This window comes from Gambusia affinis, linkage group LG19, assembly GCF_019740435.1.
Source record: "Gambusia affinis linkage group LG19, SWU_Gaff_1.0, whole genome shotgun sequence".
Taxonomy (NCBI): Eukaryota; Metazoa; Chordata; class Actinopteri; order Cyprinodontiformes; family Poeciliidae; genus Gambusia; species Gambusia affinis.
In genome coordinates, this window is record NC_057886.1 from 9,115,625 (window position 1) to 9,128,969 (window position 13,345).

Sequence of the window (13,345 nt, forward strand, 5' to 3'; positions counted from 1 at the left end):
CCCACCTCCACCCCTTCACCTCCACTCGCTCAGCATCAGGCCACATCCTTCATCGCCTCCACCACCAGTGCCGGGTCCCGGGGGATGACGTTCCTCTCAGCATATGGAATGCTCATCCAAGCCCATCGCAAAGTTTGCGATGATCAATGTCCTTAGCCGGGGCCCGAGCGCCAAAGATTTAAATCATAGTGTCATTAAACTTTTCTAATGGTTACCCCTTTGTCTGTCTGAGTCTCTACAGATTGAAATGGAGTATTAAGGCCATTGTTGCCCAAAAAATGAAAATGCACAGAAGAGAAAATATTTGCCAAATAACTTAAAACCTCTCCGAAGTTCAAATGTTACAAGTCTGCAAAAAAGGAGAAATTTCCATGTAACCAGCTTATTCTCTGACCTTGCAGGATGCAGATAATATCAAAGTCTGGCTTGACATGGCTGAAAAGAATGAGACACTTTGTTTTAGACAGTATAGCCATTGATTGAAGATATGATATAGTTCACCTTGATGAGAAATTGCATTAGAGCTTTTCCTCATTGCCGTAAAGCCTTCATGAACCGCTGAATAGAACATGGAAACACAAAAGGTGAAGTAAACACCTCTGGAAAGTCAGCCTAGCTCTTCCACAAAGGCAAAAGAAAAAAAGAGCTTCCTCACGTTATAACTTAAAAACTACTAATACTTTTTATGTTTGTGCACAGATTGACTTTTAATCAAAAATAAAAGCGTTTCATTGTGTACTGTCGCAAATAATTAATTACTTTTCAGGTGAGACAGCAAGACTGAATTAGCAGCATAAACTGTAAATTCAGCACTGGTTTGCATCTGACCTGGGTTACGTCTGTCGTCGCTTCATTCAGTGAGCAGACCTCCACACCGAGCTCCACCTGAAGTGTGCTGAGGTGGATATTGGGGGGAGGAGCGCTGTGATGTGGGTGTTTGTGTCTGACCTGATTATGGAAAACAGACTCTGGCTCCGCTCCTAGAGAGAGAGAGACGAGTTTGTGCACGGCATCTCTGTGAAAAGTATCCCTGTTGTGCCAGCTTCTGTCACAGGATGCCTGTGGATAAAGACCAGCCTTGGCAGAATGCCAAGAGGGAGTGTGTGAGAGGAACAGGGATGAGAGGAGAGGAAAACATTCTGCAGCTTTCACACCGAGACAGATTTCTTCATTATTATTCATGTTGGTAAACTGGTGTTTAGAAGTCAAGCCGTGGCTGTTGCATACTTTTCTTTTCCTTCTTTCTCTTAAGGTACAGCTGAAGGGTATCAATACTCAGTTTGACAATCTTCCATGTGACCCTGAAGGGAATGAATATTAAAATATCCAGGTATGACTATTTCCAAACTTTAAGATGTTTGAGTTCAGACTTCAGATGTTAATCAATAGCTGATGCGGTGGTGTGCACCTTGAACAATTTGAACATTGAACCCATTTGGAGACTTAATGCTCTGTTACAAACACATCGTCACCATTCACATGATAATGTAGTGCTACACATTCATGGCTGCAAAGGCTCTTTTTATATCAGAAAAGTGCATTCAAAATTATTTCATTAATTTTAAAAGACTTGGGGGATAAGGGGGACATAGTGATTTCTTAATGTTGTGTATTTTATCATTGTTTAGGCTTTGAGCATATATAAGCATAAACAACTCATATTTAAGAAAGAACTGAACAACTTTTAGCTGTGACAAAAAAACTCTGAAATCACCAAAATATCCAAGTTCTTATTTTGCTGTGATTTTTATCTACTGACTCAATTTTTTTTGCTTGCCTCTTGATTTAAAAACCAAAACTTTTAACATGCTTTCTTGTGGTATAAAAATATATTTTCTTAAGGCTTGCTTTGAATCAGGAGCCTTCGATATCTTCCGAGCATTACTTTAAGACCTTGAGTTTCCTCCAGGAGCCCTCAGTGGGTCACCCAAGTGAAACCGATAGTGAATTCAAGATCTTAAGAAGCGGTGACCTTTTAAACTTTAGTCTTGAGACAACCCAGAATAATCTCTCCCCCGGAGATGTGATTGTGTACCAACTCTTCTGACAAAGCATCATTCCGGGTTTCACATTTCCCCTGGAGAAGGAACATTTATGCGTACGTTTGAGCTGAGAACACACTGGGTAATAATGCAGATGGAAATTTCCCGTGTTGGATTGAAATCAATTATTCATTGAGGACTACTCACTGACTGCTGCTGAAGTAGCTCTGAGATTTAAGGACAACTCTGTGTGTTTCCTCTGAACGTCGTGTTTCATAACATTCTTGTCTGACTGGTCACTCAGACCCTTTTATAAACGAAGAGGCTTGAAGACAAATGTAAGATAACTCATTAGAAATGATGGTGAGACGTAATCTTGATGACTTTGACAAAAAAAGCAACCTCGTAATATTGAATATATATCATTAGAGTTTAATTTAAATGGACATCAGACCTTCATGCATCAAAGTTTCAGCAGTCTCAGTGATATTGCACTCAAAATAGCTTTAACAGAGCTAACGGTTTACCCAGAATGTAAAACAAAAAATGATATTGGTTTTATATGTGCAGTAAATCTCTTGCCATGAAAAATGTTTTCCTGCACACAACATTTATCAACCGATGGCCTACGCCATCAACGTTATATATTTTTTATTAGCTTATTTTTCCAGTTCAGTATCAAATGAATATTAACAATTCTTTCATCCCTACTTTTAAGGTTTGCTTTATCCAAATTTGTTCAACATTTTAGAGAGACATTTTACATTTTGTACTCAGTCTGGTGAAAATATAACCACCTTACTTGTTTTATTCTAATTTATTAAATACAATGTCGGATTTTTCCTGAAACTGCAAATGGAAGAAATGCGTACAATTTGCATTGCTTTATTTTTTTGAAATATAAGTAACAATAATAACTGATTCTTGCAAAACCAGGCATATCTATTTGTATCAAACTTCCGCCTTTTCCCCCCAAAGTATAGCTTATTGCCAAACACGTCACATTCACTTTCATCAGACTGAGTCATGTCTCCAAGAAATAAAGACTTTATCCCTGAGTGTACTTCAAACTGATTTTTTGTGTTGCTTTTGGAGTTTTGGCTTCTTCCTCTCTGAGTGGCCATTCAGCCCATGAAGTGCAAGAGTCATTTTACAGAGGATTTTAAATTTCTTCCACCAGCTTCAGCAACACCTTCTGATATTTTCTACATGTTCAGTTGTTGATTCGCACATATTCTCTAAAACACGTCCCAAATAGTTCAAAGGCATAATGAATTTCTTGTACATGTATATATTATCCTCAAAAGTATCCACAGACAAAATGATCTGGGTCACAGCTTTAGCCGAACTTATAAAAAAGACCCATGGGTTTGACAGCAAGGGCGCGTGGCAGGTGAAGCAGGGGCGACGCAGCAGTACGAACTGGTGGAGCTCCACACTGTGGAAGAAGCCCAAATGGAGCTTGGGCTTCTTGGTGAAGCTGGACTCAACCCTGGAGAGATCAAGAAGACTTCTCGATAATAAACTCAACTAATTAAGTCGCACAGGGCGAGGATCGGTTCCCATTCCTGTAGTGACCTTGGCAGAGTGCGCTCCAGGCCTGGAGAAGGAAGCCGCCCGGTGAGAAGTTTCCCTATAGTTCATGTTTGGTTTGAAGTGGCAAAAAGTAAATTAATTCATTTCAAACTTTTTTTTTTTCCTGCGTAAAGTCATATTTACGAGTTGTTTCAGTTTTGTTTGGTGTGAATGAGTGCGTGGGTGGCTGATTATTTTTGAAATTTCTCTTGAAACAGCAAATTTTTGTTTATTAGAGTTTGCCCCACCCACTTGCATTTCTAAGCTGACGCGTCCGATTGTTTTTTGTTGGTGTTGGCTTCTTTTTTTTGTCCTCCTAAATCGTTCTTTCTGGTATTAATTATGACAGTTTGTTAATACACTCATATTTCTAACCTTTATAAAAGAATTCGACGAACTCTCTTGAACGTGTGTCTCCCATTTAGGGCAGAGGTTTGCTGAGAAAACCCCTGGATTAACAAGAGAACTTGTGCAAAAAGTGGAGGTCAAAGATTTCTTTCTGTATTTGTTCTGATCTTGTGAAAGTTTCTATCATTGGATTTTTCTTCACCTACAAAAGAAACATTGTTTATATTGCTGGTAAATAAATAAATGTTTACCAGTGATTCCATTAAATGTGCCTGGCAATGGAAGGTTTTCTATTGCTTCTCTCCATTCCCCTTAAAGATGCACTGCTAGGACCTAAAAATCCCTTCAAGCCTGTCAGGAGATTAATTTATTTACAAGAGTTCATAAACATGCCGTAAGACTGTCTGAAAGTTCAGCTGGGTGCTGAGATTATTAGAAGAACATCAGAAAATGTAGATGTGTACTTCTCAGAGCAGAAAGCAACTCCGAGTCATTAAAAGTGGATGACAAGCAGCAGCATTCCCAGTCCCCTGAGTCTCCCCCTTGTCTTTTATATCATGTTGTTATCAAACATCATTTGTTTTCCGTCTTCGTTGAAACAGTAAATTCCTGTCTGTGTGCCCTATTTGTCTTGTCATATAAAACTGAATTTAAAACTCTGCATGAATCGATGGACATAAGGTATTTTAATCATGCGGCCACTCATCTGAAACAATATGCTAGATACTGTAAACAAACGTAATTGCATATTTCGACCTTTTCTTCTGAAAGCATTTTAAGCAAAGCACGTGAAGATTCAAACCAATTAGAGTAGGAATACTGAAACAAGGTCAAAGGACCGGTTATTATGAGACAAATCCAGGTGAGTCCTTTGTAAGATGGGGGGCAAGATTTGGGTCAATAAAAAGCCCTTAATCTAGCAAAGGTGGCATTTAGGTCAACAAGACTAGATAGAGAGGAAATTTGCTTCCAGTAAAGACTGAACCGACCTATCAGGAAGCCTCCTTACCCTTAGCACGTATTTGTGCATTTGTATGTCCCAACATGATGTTGTGAAGAACTGCTGGCTATAAACAACACGTGAAGCCTTCCCCAGGTGGGGTCCTGCACCTATACATCCTCTGGTAATGTGATATCCATGAGCTGAGATGGATTTGCTGTCTGGGGAAAGGTTTATTGATTTGAAGATATCAAAGAAAGGAAAACCAATTTGTGGGACATATGACCCGACAGCTGGGGAGACCTAACAACCTATTTAGCAACAAAGGTGAGACCCTCACACTCGGGGTACGTTTGCAAAGCTGTTGACTTTTTCGCAGAGAAACTTTATGGATTTTTTCCTCTCTGCGGCAGTCCTCATTAACTTACTTAATGAACCAATAGAAAAAAAAGAGGGTGTGTGTGTGTGTATGAAAGTAGTGGGGAAACTATAAATCTGAACCCCATACATTTGCTGTAGAGTATACGACCTTGTTGACTATGTAAGTGTTTTTTAAAAACTTGTTTTTGTATATATATATATATATATATATATATATATATATATATATATATATATATATATATATATATATATATATATATATATATATATATATATATATATATATATATAAGAATTCGACGAACTCTCGAATTCTTTTATATAAAGAATTCAATACAATACAAAGTGGCTAAATTTTATATTTCAAAATATTTTTTTATAATCTTAATCTGTGCATCTATCCATTTTTCACCCATAACATTTTAGTTACATCAGTTTATTTCATGAACTTAATTAAATAAATTGTATTTAACGTTGAATGTCATCTCAAGACATTCGACAACAAAAAAATCTGTTTATATACATTAATTTGTAGTCTATATATAATTGTAGTCTCATATATATAAAGTCACTTGCAACCATTAAAATTTCATACCAACTATAAAAACTATAAAATCCTCTAGTCACCTACTTTGCAGCAATCCCAAGCTCGTATGCTCATCCTGAGCATGAGGCGACGGAGTGGAGGCCAACTCCTCTTCCAGAACATCCAGGACACTCTGGGTCAGAGTGAGCGGCCATCTGACGCGACAAACTGGAGGTTTGAGAAGACAGAGTCGGCCCGCAGAAACACAAAAGCGCTTCTGTGGGTGTACTTTCTCTGTTAATGAAAAAGTAATGAGTTCATAGCAGGAACAGCTCCCGAGACTAGCTGCTTTAACGGCTTCGTCCAGCAGAAAAAACAAAGCTAAACAGATACTCTGAGCCATCAGTGAAGGACTGAGTACATGTGATTAGTCACAGAAAAACTCCTTTTATTGTTTGGTGCATAGGAGACGGGATTAAACCCAGAAACACATTGCCAAGTGCATCGTCTTTTAGAAAGGCAACAGAAAGCTACTGGAAGGAATAGCTCAGTCGATAGCTCCCTGCAGGAAAGACGTCACGACTAAACAGGAGCGCCAGGCCAGATGAGATTTCTGTGAAATAAAAAATAAAGTAAAATAAAATAAAAAAAAGAGGGAACAAACATAAAGTTTATGGAAGCAATTACTGCAAAAAATCCATAACTAAAGACTTGGAGGAGAAAGTAGAACGAGGAAAAATGCTCAGTGTGTCTTTCACTAGCCTCAGTCCACCGCAGCATATGGAGACGGTTTAGGACAACATAAGCCGGTCTAGTTATATCAACTTTATCCAAACTGAACATTTTAGAGCTTCTCTCAGTATTAGACAGGGTTCCACAGAGGAGGAGCCTGAATCTGTACCCCATTATACTTTGAAGGAATCACCAGCAAAGCAGTGTTTGTTCGGGACGAGTAGAACAATCACATCTCTAAACTAATGAGGGAATTTAAAATTGTGTTTTGCATTTAACAGAGAGGCAATAAGGATAATAAGCTAAAATTGATTGCAAAGAACTGCAATATTCCAACATCAAAGTAGCAAATCCATGGTTATATTTGATAATATAACCATGTATTTGGTTATAATATAACCAATATATATCAATATATTTGATATATCAAATATATCAAATAGATATATTTGATATATTTATTATATCAAATATATCAAATAAAAATATTTGATATATTTATTATATCAAATATATCAAATAAAAATATTTGATATATTTATTATATCAAATATATCAAATAAATATATTTGATATATTTATTATATCAAATATAACCACAGGCAAAAGCCTGTTTTCATGTTATTCTACTGCTATTGTCCACATCTGGATTTATCATTCAACTGAAACATCATAATCAAAACTAACCTAAAAATATAAACGAAGAATACCTTTTTTGTTAGCAGCAACTTCAATCACATCTTTAAGATAGTTGAGTAAGATTGTTTCACAGACGTGTAAAACCTGATTAAAATCCTGCTACTGCATCTCAACTGAGCTTTGACTAGGCCTATCCAAAACCTTTGTTTTGTTCCCTGTTTGGTTTTGTATGATTTATCATTCAGAGGAGGACTTATTGGTGTGTTTTCAAATCATTGTCCTGCTGCAAAGCTCACAAGTTCTAAAGATTTATTGGTGGATTATAAATCTCAAATCCTCTTCTTCAGAATTTTCTGCCAGAGATCAGAGGCCAAGGTCCCAGGAGTCATAAGATGAAAAATGATCCCCAGACCATCACACTACCTGCACCGTGTGTGAAATAGATTTTTTTGTTTTTTATGAGACGCTGTGTTAGTTTTACACCAAATAGGATGCAAACTTTTTTATAAAGGTTGAAAAATGTCAGCAGAGGTTTTTCTCTTGGTTCTCATACAACTCATGATTGTTGCTCATGTTCAGCTTCTTTCTCGTCACTGAGTCTTGAACACTGACCTTGACTGAGACAGCTGAGGCCTTCTGGGCTTTAGATGCTGCAGGTCTTCCTTTAGCATCTTTATTGAACACTGTTTGCAGTTGTAGAGTGATTTTGATAGGGTGGTCAGATGTGGTAAAGTTTAGCACTGTTCCATGTTTTCTCTGTTTGTTGATAATACAGAAGCTCTGACTGTGGTTCTCTGAAGCCTGACCTCTTTCCAGATGGATAGATTTCAATAAAACTGCTATGTGTTTTATTTTTCCTTGATGTTTGACTTATTTAAAATAGCCTACTTTGAGGTGGTCAGACACATTCAATTTAAGTGGGTTGTTAAGCCTTAAAGTCTGAAACCCAGTTTTCTGAAAAACAGAAATGTTGGAAATTTCTTATTTACCAACGGAAAGGCGATTACTCTTGCACTTAAGGCCAGCTTTTCCTGCCATAAATCATCACCTGAAATCTGCATTTGGTTTTTACTCAGATTCCTTTTGGACGTTTGCTGTAAGTTTCTTTGGAAATCTGGGCGGAATTTAGCTTCTTCCTACTCGGGATGGAAATTACAACGATGCCTCCTTGGAGGTTTAGTGAGGAGAAGCAGCCGATCTGATTCCTGGCTTGCCCCAAACTGGCGCTCAGTGGAGGAATTATTTCTCCCTGTTGGCTGGAAAGGATCTGGCTATTATCCAGCCTGAGCTGGAAACACAGAGCGTAACTCTACTCCCATTCCCACCTGCTTCCCTAAAGTGGACTTAAATGGTTCAGTGAATGGAAATCAATGAGTTTGATAATAACTGTCAACCTTTGCATCAGTAACAACTTTATTCTATTAATCATTTTTGCACCAACTGTGACCCAAAAGGAGCTCTGACTTTGTCACATTTGGTCAACTCATTTGACATACCAAACATGTGCAAAAATAATTATATATATATATATACACCTGCCTATGGTTCAAGTATCACAATTTATTACAAAAACTAGATTTTTTTTGTTTGTTTTGTTTTTGTTTTTTCAGCCGTCTGTGTTGCCATGCTTTAAGCATATAACAATACAGTATAAAAGCTCAACTTAAAGGTAAGGACAGTAAAAGCAAAGAATAGAGATGATGTTGCAGCATCGCAGAAGTTAAGACATGCTTGTTACTGTACAAAAAGAACATTTCCACTCAAATTCGAGCAACCAGACAAAAAAAAACAAATATAAAATGCAAAACGAATTGCATTTTACAGCATTCAATCTGGTCCGACTGCATTTCAAAGTGTTACAAGAAAGACTGCTTTTGAAAACCTTTTACAGAAAAATTAACACAAACACTCTGCAAATGATAATGGATATGCTGAGATGGTTTTTTTTTTCTTTTTTTTTCCACAGCCCAAGGCACTCAGGCTTATATGTTGGCATTGATCAGTCGCTCTTTGCACAAAAATCACGTCAAGCGGGTGGTTTTTAGAGAAAGGAGAGTGGTCGAGAAACGGCATTGTCTTTTTCAAAGCCTCCAAAAGCAAACCTTGCTGCTAGAAGAGTCCACCTGCATGGTCTCCACAGTGCAAACCTCTGGCAGTCGAGACAGAAAAGACCGCTGGAGATTCACTTGTTTTCTTCGAATTGTGTGACATCAGTTTTCTAAAAACCTACGCGACCTTTTCCTGCTGCACGCTTGAACTCGGCCCGTTATTTGTTTGCCTTCACGCTGCGACTTCTTCCTTTCAGAAGTGCCATTTCTTACTCTTTTTTCCAAATGAAACCACATGTGCTGACAGGCAACGCCGGATGCTAAAAGTTGACCTCTTCAGTGACCTCCTCCCACACAAGAAAATCGCGTAAGAACCTGCAGATCTCTCACAAATAAAGCTTTCAAAATACCTATGAGAAAAATTCCAGTTCATCTTCACTGAAAAAGTCTCCTCCTGATCCTTCAGGCTGGCTGACTAACCACCGTGGCAAAAGTGGCATTCGCAAATGTTTTATTCTTCATTCGCGGCTCAGTTTAGTTGAGATGGCGGCAAGCTTCGAATGTCCACTTCGAGGCGCCGCCGTAAATGTCCAGGTTCGTCTCCATCCATGCAAACACGTTGCCCACTTGAGCTTTGCTGCTGCAGGTTGCCAGATTGTAAATCTCCCCTTCAGAGAGCTTTCGATCCCATATGTGAAAATTCGCCAGGTCTCCGACAAAAGCCTGTGTGGCATCGAACCCCCCGCCATAAGTGTCCTGTGGCAAGGAGAATCCATTTTTAATGAAGCTGACCAAGAGGTTGCATGAACAGAAAGTGAAAGAAAAATGTGCATCCTAAATGGATTTTAATTGCCTCTTGTTTTTTGCACCAGTATTCTGGCTAATTATGGAGTGAAAAATGTGCTGCTTTCGTATTGGTAAAATTTATGAATCCAATGACAAATTAAGGTCACATAATAGCATTTCAATACAATCCCCGAAGGCAAAATCTTTATCAGAATTTTGTTAAACTTTAAGTATCAATGCACATGCTGCTGTTTGACTGATGCTTTCGAATCAAGAAGATAACTTGAATCATTATTTAATAATATCCAAGTCGACTGCACAGGAGCAGCAGGAAAGCATTAAATCCACATCGCTTCTTGTTTACCTGCTCTTGGCCAAGGATTAGCAATCCCTGGGGTTTGATTGGATGATATGGCGCCAGATTCTCTCCGCCTCCTCTTTTGACGCCGTCCTGGTAAGCTTCCCAGACCCCGTCCCGAGTCGTCCAGGTTATGCAGATATGGTGCCACTTTCCGTCATTGATGAGAAAGGGCAGCTTTGCAACCTTCACGGAGACGCAGTACATGATAACTCAGAAACATGCACCACAAAAAAGAATTACGAAAAACCTTTTGGAGAGTGAATTCTGTTAATCAAGCAGTTTTAGTTTTTTTTAATGATGTTCAAAATATGCTGCTACTTGTGTGGTTTGCAGTAGAGGACAGTAAGGCTTTGCTTTCTAAAAGAAGAAAAAAAAAGTTACAGTTTAAGTTTTTTTCCAGTTTAGCAACAGCGCTAAGGCTAACATCAAACTTGCTAACCAACCCGGCTTTAAAACCCTTAAGTGGTATGCACTTCTTAGCTGTGTGTGTCAGATATACAATTAGCTTATTTTGCTCGTGTACACGGAGCATATCTTTGATTAAAATCTCTGAAGATCGAGAATTTGACTTCCGTCGAGCCATACCTTGTCGTTTATCAGTATCTCCATGGGGTTGTTCCCCCATTCTATGAGGACCAGCTCATTGGCCTGACCCGGCACTGCATAGGAGAAAGGTGTCCCCACTCCAGGAGACGCATTCGACTTCAGCCACATGCACACGGTCAGGGCGTACATCTCAGGCAAGCTCTTCTTCACTTTCGCGTACATGTAGTTGGTCCTCAGAGGGAATGTGAGCTGGAACTTATCCAGGGGCCTGTTCTCTCTTTGACCTGTTGGCATCAAACACGAATTGGTGACCATTATACATGCTCCCTCTTTCTCTCTCTCTCTCTCGCTTTACTTTTTATTATTGACCTTCCGTTAAACACTGATAATTTACTCAGTTTGCACACAACCTCAGGATTTGTATTGGAATTATGCGTTACACAACAAATCCACAATAGTAGGGCTCCAGATTTGCTTTAATCTCGTTGCACGATAAACCCATCACTGGAGCAGTGACGTTGGTAACTAAAACATGTCTTTGCTATACGCAATCATGCATGCATGTCATCACAGGGCTCCCAAATAGATTATGCATGGTAGTATTATACTTAAAAAAAAAAAATCAAAATTCGAAATGGAGGTAAGAGACTCTTTTGCAAAAATTTTATCTGGAAAAAGTGGAGCAGGATGATGCGGGGAAGTACATGAGATTCTGCTCTGATGGCAAGACTTAATCATCTACAGAGTTTATTTCAATGTATTATAATCAAATGATATAAACTGATTAAATCACTTTCCATCCTGTGCATGGAAAGTGATGGAAATCCTGTCACATGTACCTTTTTCTAAATCCGTGATCCTTTGGTGTAGGGAGGTGAGCGTGGACTCCACTCTCCCACGCTGCTCGGTCTCATTCCTGAGACCGGGCTTCCCTTCCTCGATGCTGTTCACTCGGGACAACACCTGCTTCTCCAAGTCGTCGATTTTACTTTGAAGCAGGTCCTTCAGGCTGTTGGTCTGCACCGAGTTGTTGCTCCTGCTGAATTGCTGTCAGGGAGCGAAACCTCGTTAAGTTCAGTTATACAATTATTATTTTTACAAGTGAATGTCTGAGCGCGCAAGCTGAATATTGTGTTTTAAAATACGAAAATGCTACAATGATTTATAAGTTATTTTTCTTCAAATTGAGCTTTGCGCAGAGTTGAGGCGCCGAAACCGTCTCCAGACGCATCACCCTACCTCCAGGTTCTCTAATCTCTGCTTCAGCGACTGTAAAGTCTGAGAGAGCTGCGTCAAAGTCTCCGCGGGGCCCCTGGACACGTCTCCCATCGTGTTTTTGGTCCCTGCTTCTTTCCTCCTGCCCCCGGGCCGCGCGTCCCCAGGCTCCACGCCGCCGCTCTGACTCTCGCAGCGGGCCAACTTTGAGGTCAGCTCCCGTATGGTCTCCTTCTGGTTGATGATCGTCTCCTTCTGCTGCAGCACGGTCTCCCGCAGCTGCATTACGGTGGTCTTCAAGTCCTCCCCAGGTACGCTGTTCTGTAGCGTGGCCGCGCATATGTCCACATCCTTGGGCACGGACGTGCATATGAACTGCGTCTGTCCGACAAAGTCCTGGGATAAACTCTCCAGAAACACGCAAGAGAAAAGCAAAAGTCTCCAGGAGAAGCCGCTCCTCGTCGCCCACATCCTGCCGTGGTGTGCGCCCGATTTTTTAAAAATTATTTTTTTCTTTTAGTTTACGACCCGCAGTGAGTGTGCTCCTGTTGTGGTACTCCGCCTGTGCGAGCGCTGCCGCTTTTATACGCGACGTGCCCGGTCGGTTCTGCGCAGAGCAGCTTCACTGCATCACAACCCGGAGGGGCGGCGGGAAGCGCGCTGCCCCGTTTAGAAAGAGAGAAAGGGAAGAAAAAAAAGAGTGGATTCGAGGGATGAAACCCATTTTCCTTCCATAGTGCCACATGTTAAATCTTTGATCACTTAGGCTGTTTGTCTTTTCTTGGCTCTGTATTATTCATCTGGAAAAAAAAAACAGAACAAAAAAACAAACAAAAAAAACAACAACATGGATTTGTTGGAAGGGAGGAAGGCAAGGACTTGTATGTGGCGCTTGGCCAAAAAGAACCAGCTGCGTGTGTGCGTGTGTGCGTGTATGTGTGTGTGTATTTTGTTCTGCGTGCTCTGACAACTGTAGGTGGGTGAATCCAACACACAGCAGAAGTTTGCGTTCAGTAATCTCAGCAGCACCAAGGACAGCTCCAGCCACCAAGAGCGGATTTTCTGTCTTTCTTTCCCCTCCCAGTTCTCACTGTTTGTGCTCTTTGTTTCCTTCTTTGTCAAATCATAAAAGATAAACTGCATTGGCAGAGAGTACTTAGCAAAAACAGGTACTCCCTGAACTCTTCAAAGTATAGTGCAAAAGTGTGAGGTTTTCATTGATTTGCAAATAAAAAAATCCAACACGTGTTCCGCCCCCTTACT

The 13,345-nt window shown here is 39.9% G+C and overlaps 1 protein-coding gene across 1 annotated transcript; it reads right to left on the bottom strand.

Moving 5' to 3' along the window:
* Nucleotides 1-8,517: 8,517 nt before the first annotated feature.
* On the bottom strand, nt 8,518-12,706 carry nptx1l (neuronal pentraxin 1 like). The gene is made up of 5 exons (XM_044100888.1): nt 12,107-12,706; nt 11,707-11,914; nt 10,907-11,151; nt 10,325-10,504; nt 8,518-9,930 (listed from the first exon to the last, which is right to left on the bottom strand). The coding sequence occupies exons 1-5, from the start codon at nt 12,551-12,553 to the stop codon at nt 9,709-9,711; spliced, it is 1,302 nt and encodes a 433-aa protein (XP_043956823.1). The 5' UTR covers nt 12,554-12,706; the 3' UTR covers nt 8,518-9,708.
* Nucleotides 12,707-13,345: the final 639 nt, after the last annotated feature.

Coding starts and splice junctions, on each gene's coding strand:
- nptx1l (XM_044100888.1), bottom strand. CDS start 12,553: ATGTGGGCGACGAGGAGCGGCTTCTCCTGGAGACTTTTGCTTTTCTCT. Junction 11,152..11,706: donor GATCACGGATTTAGAAAAAG/GTACATGTGACA, acceptor TGATGCCAACAG/GTCAAAGAGAGAACAGGCCC. Junction 9,931..10,324: donor TAATCCTTGGCCAAGAGCAG/GTAAACAAGAAG, acceptor TCCTTGCCACAG/GACACTTATGGCGGGGGGTT.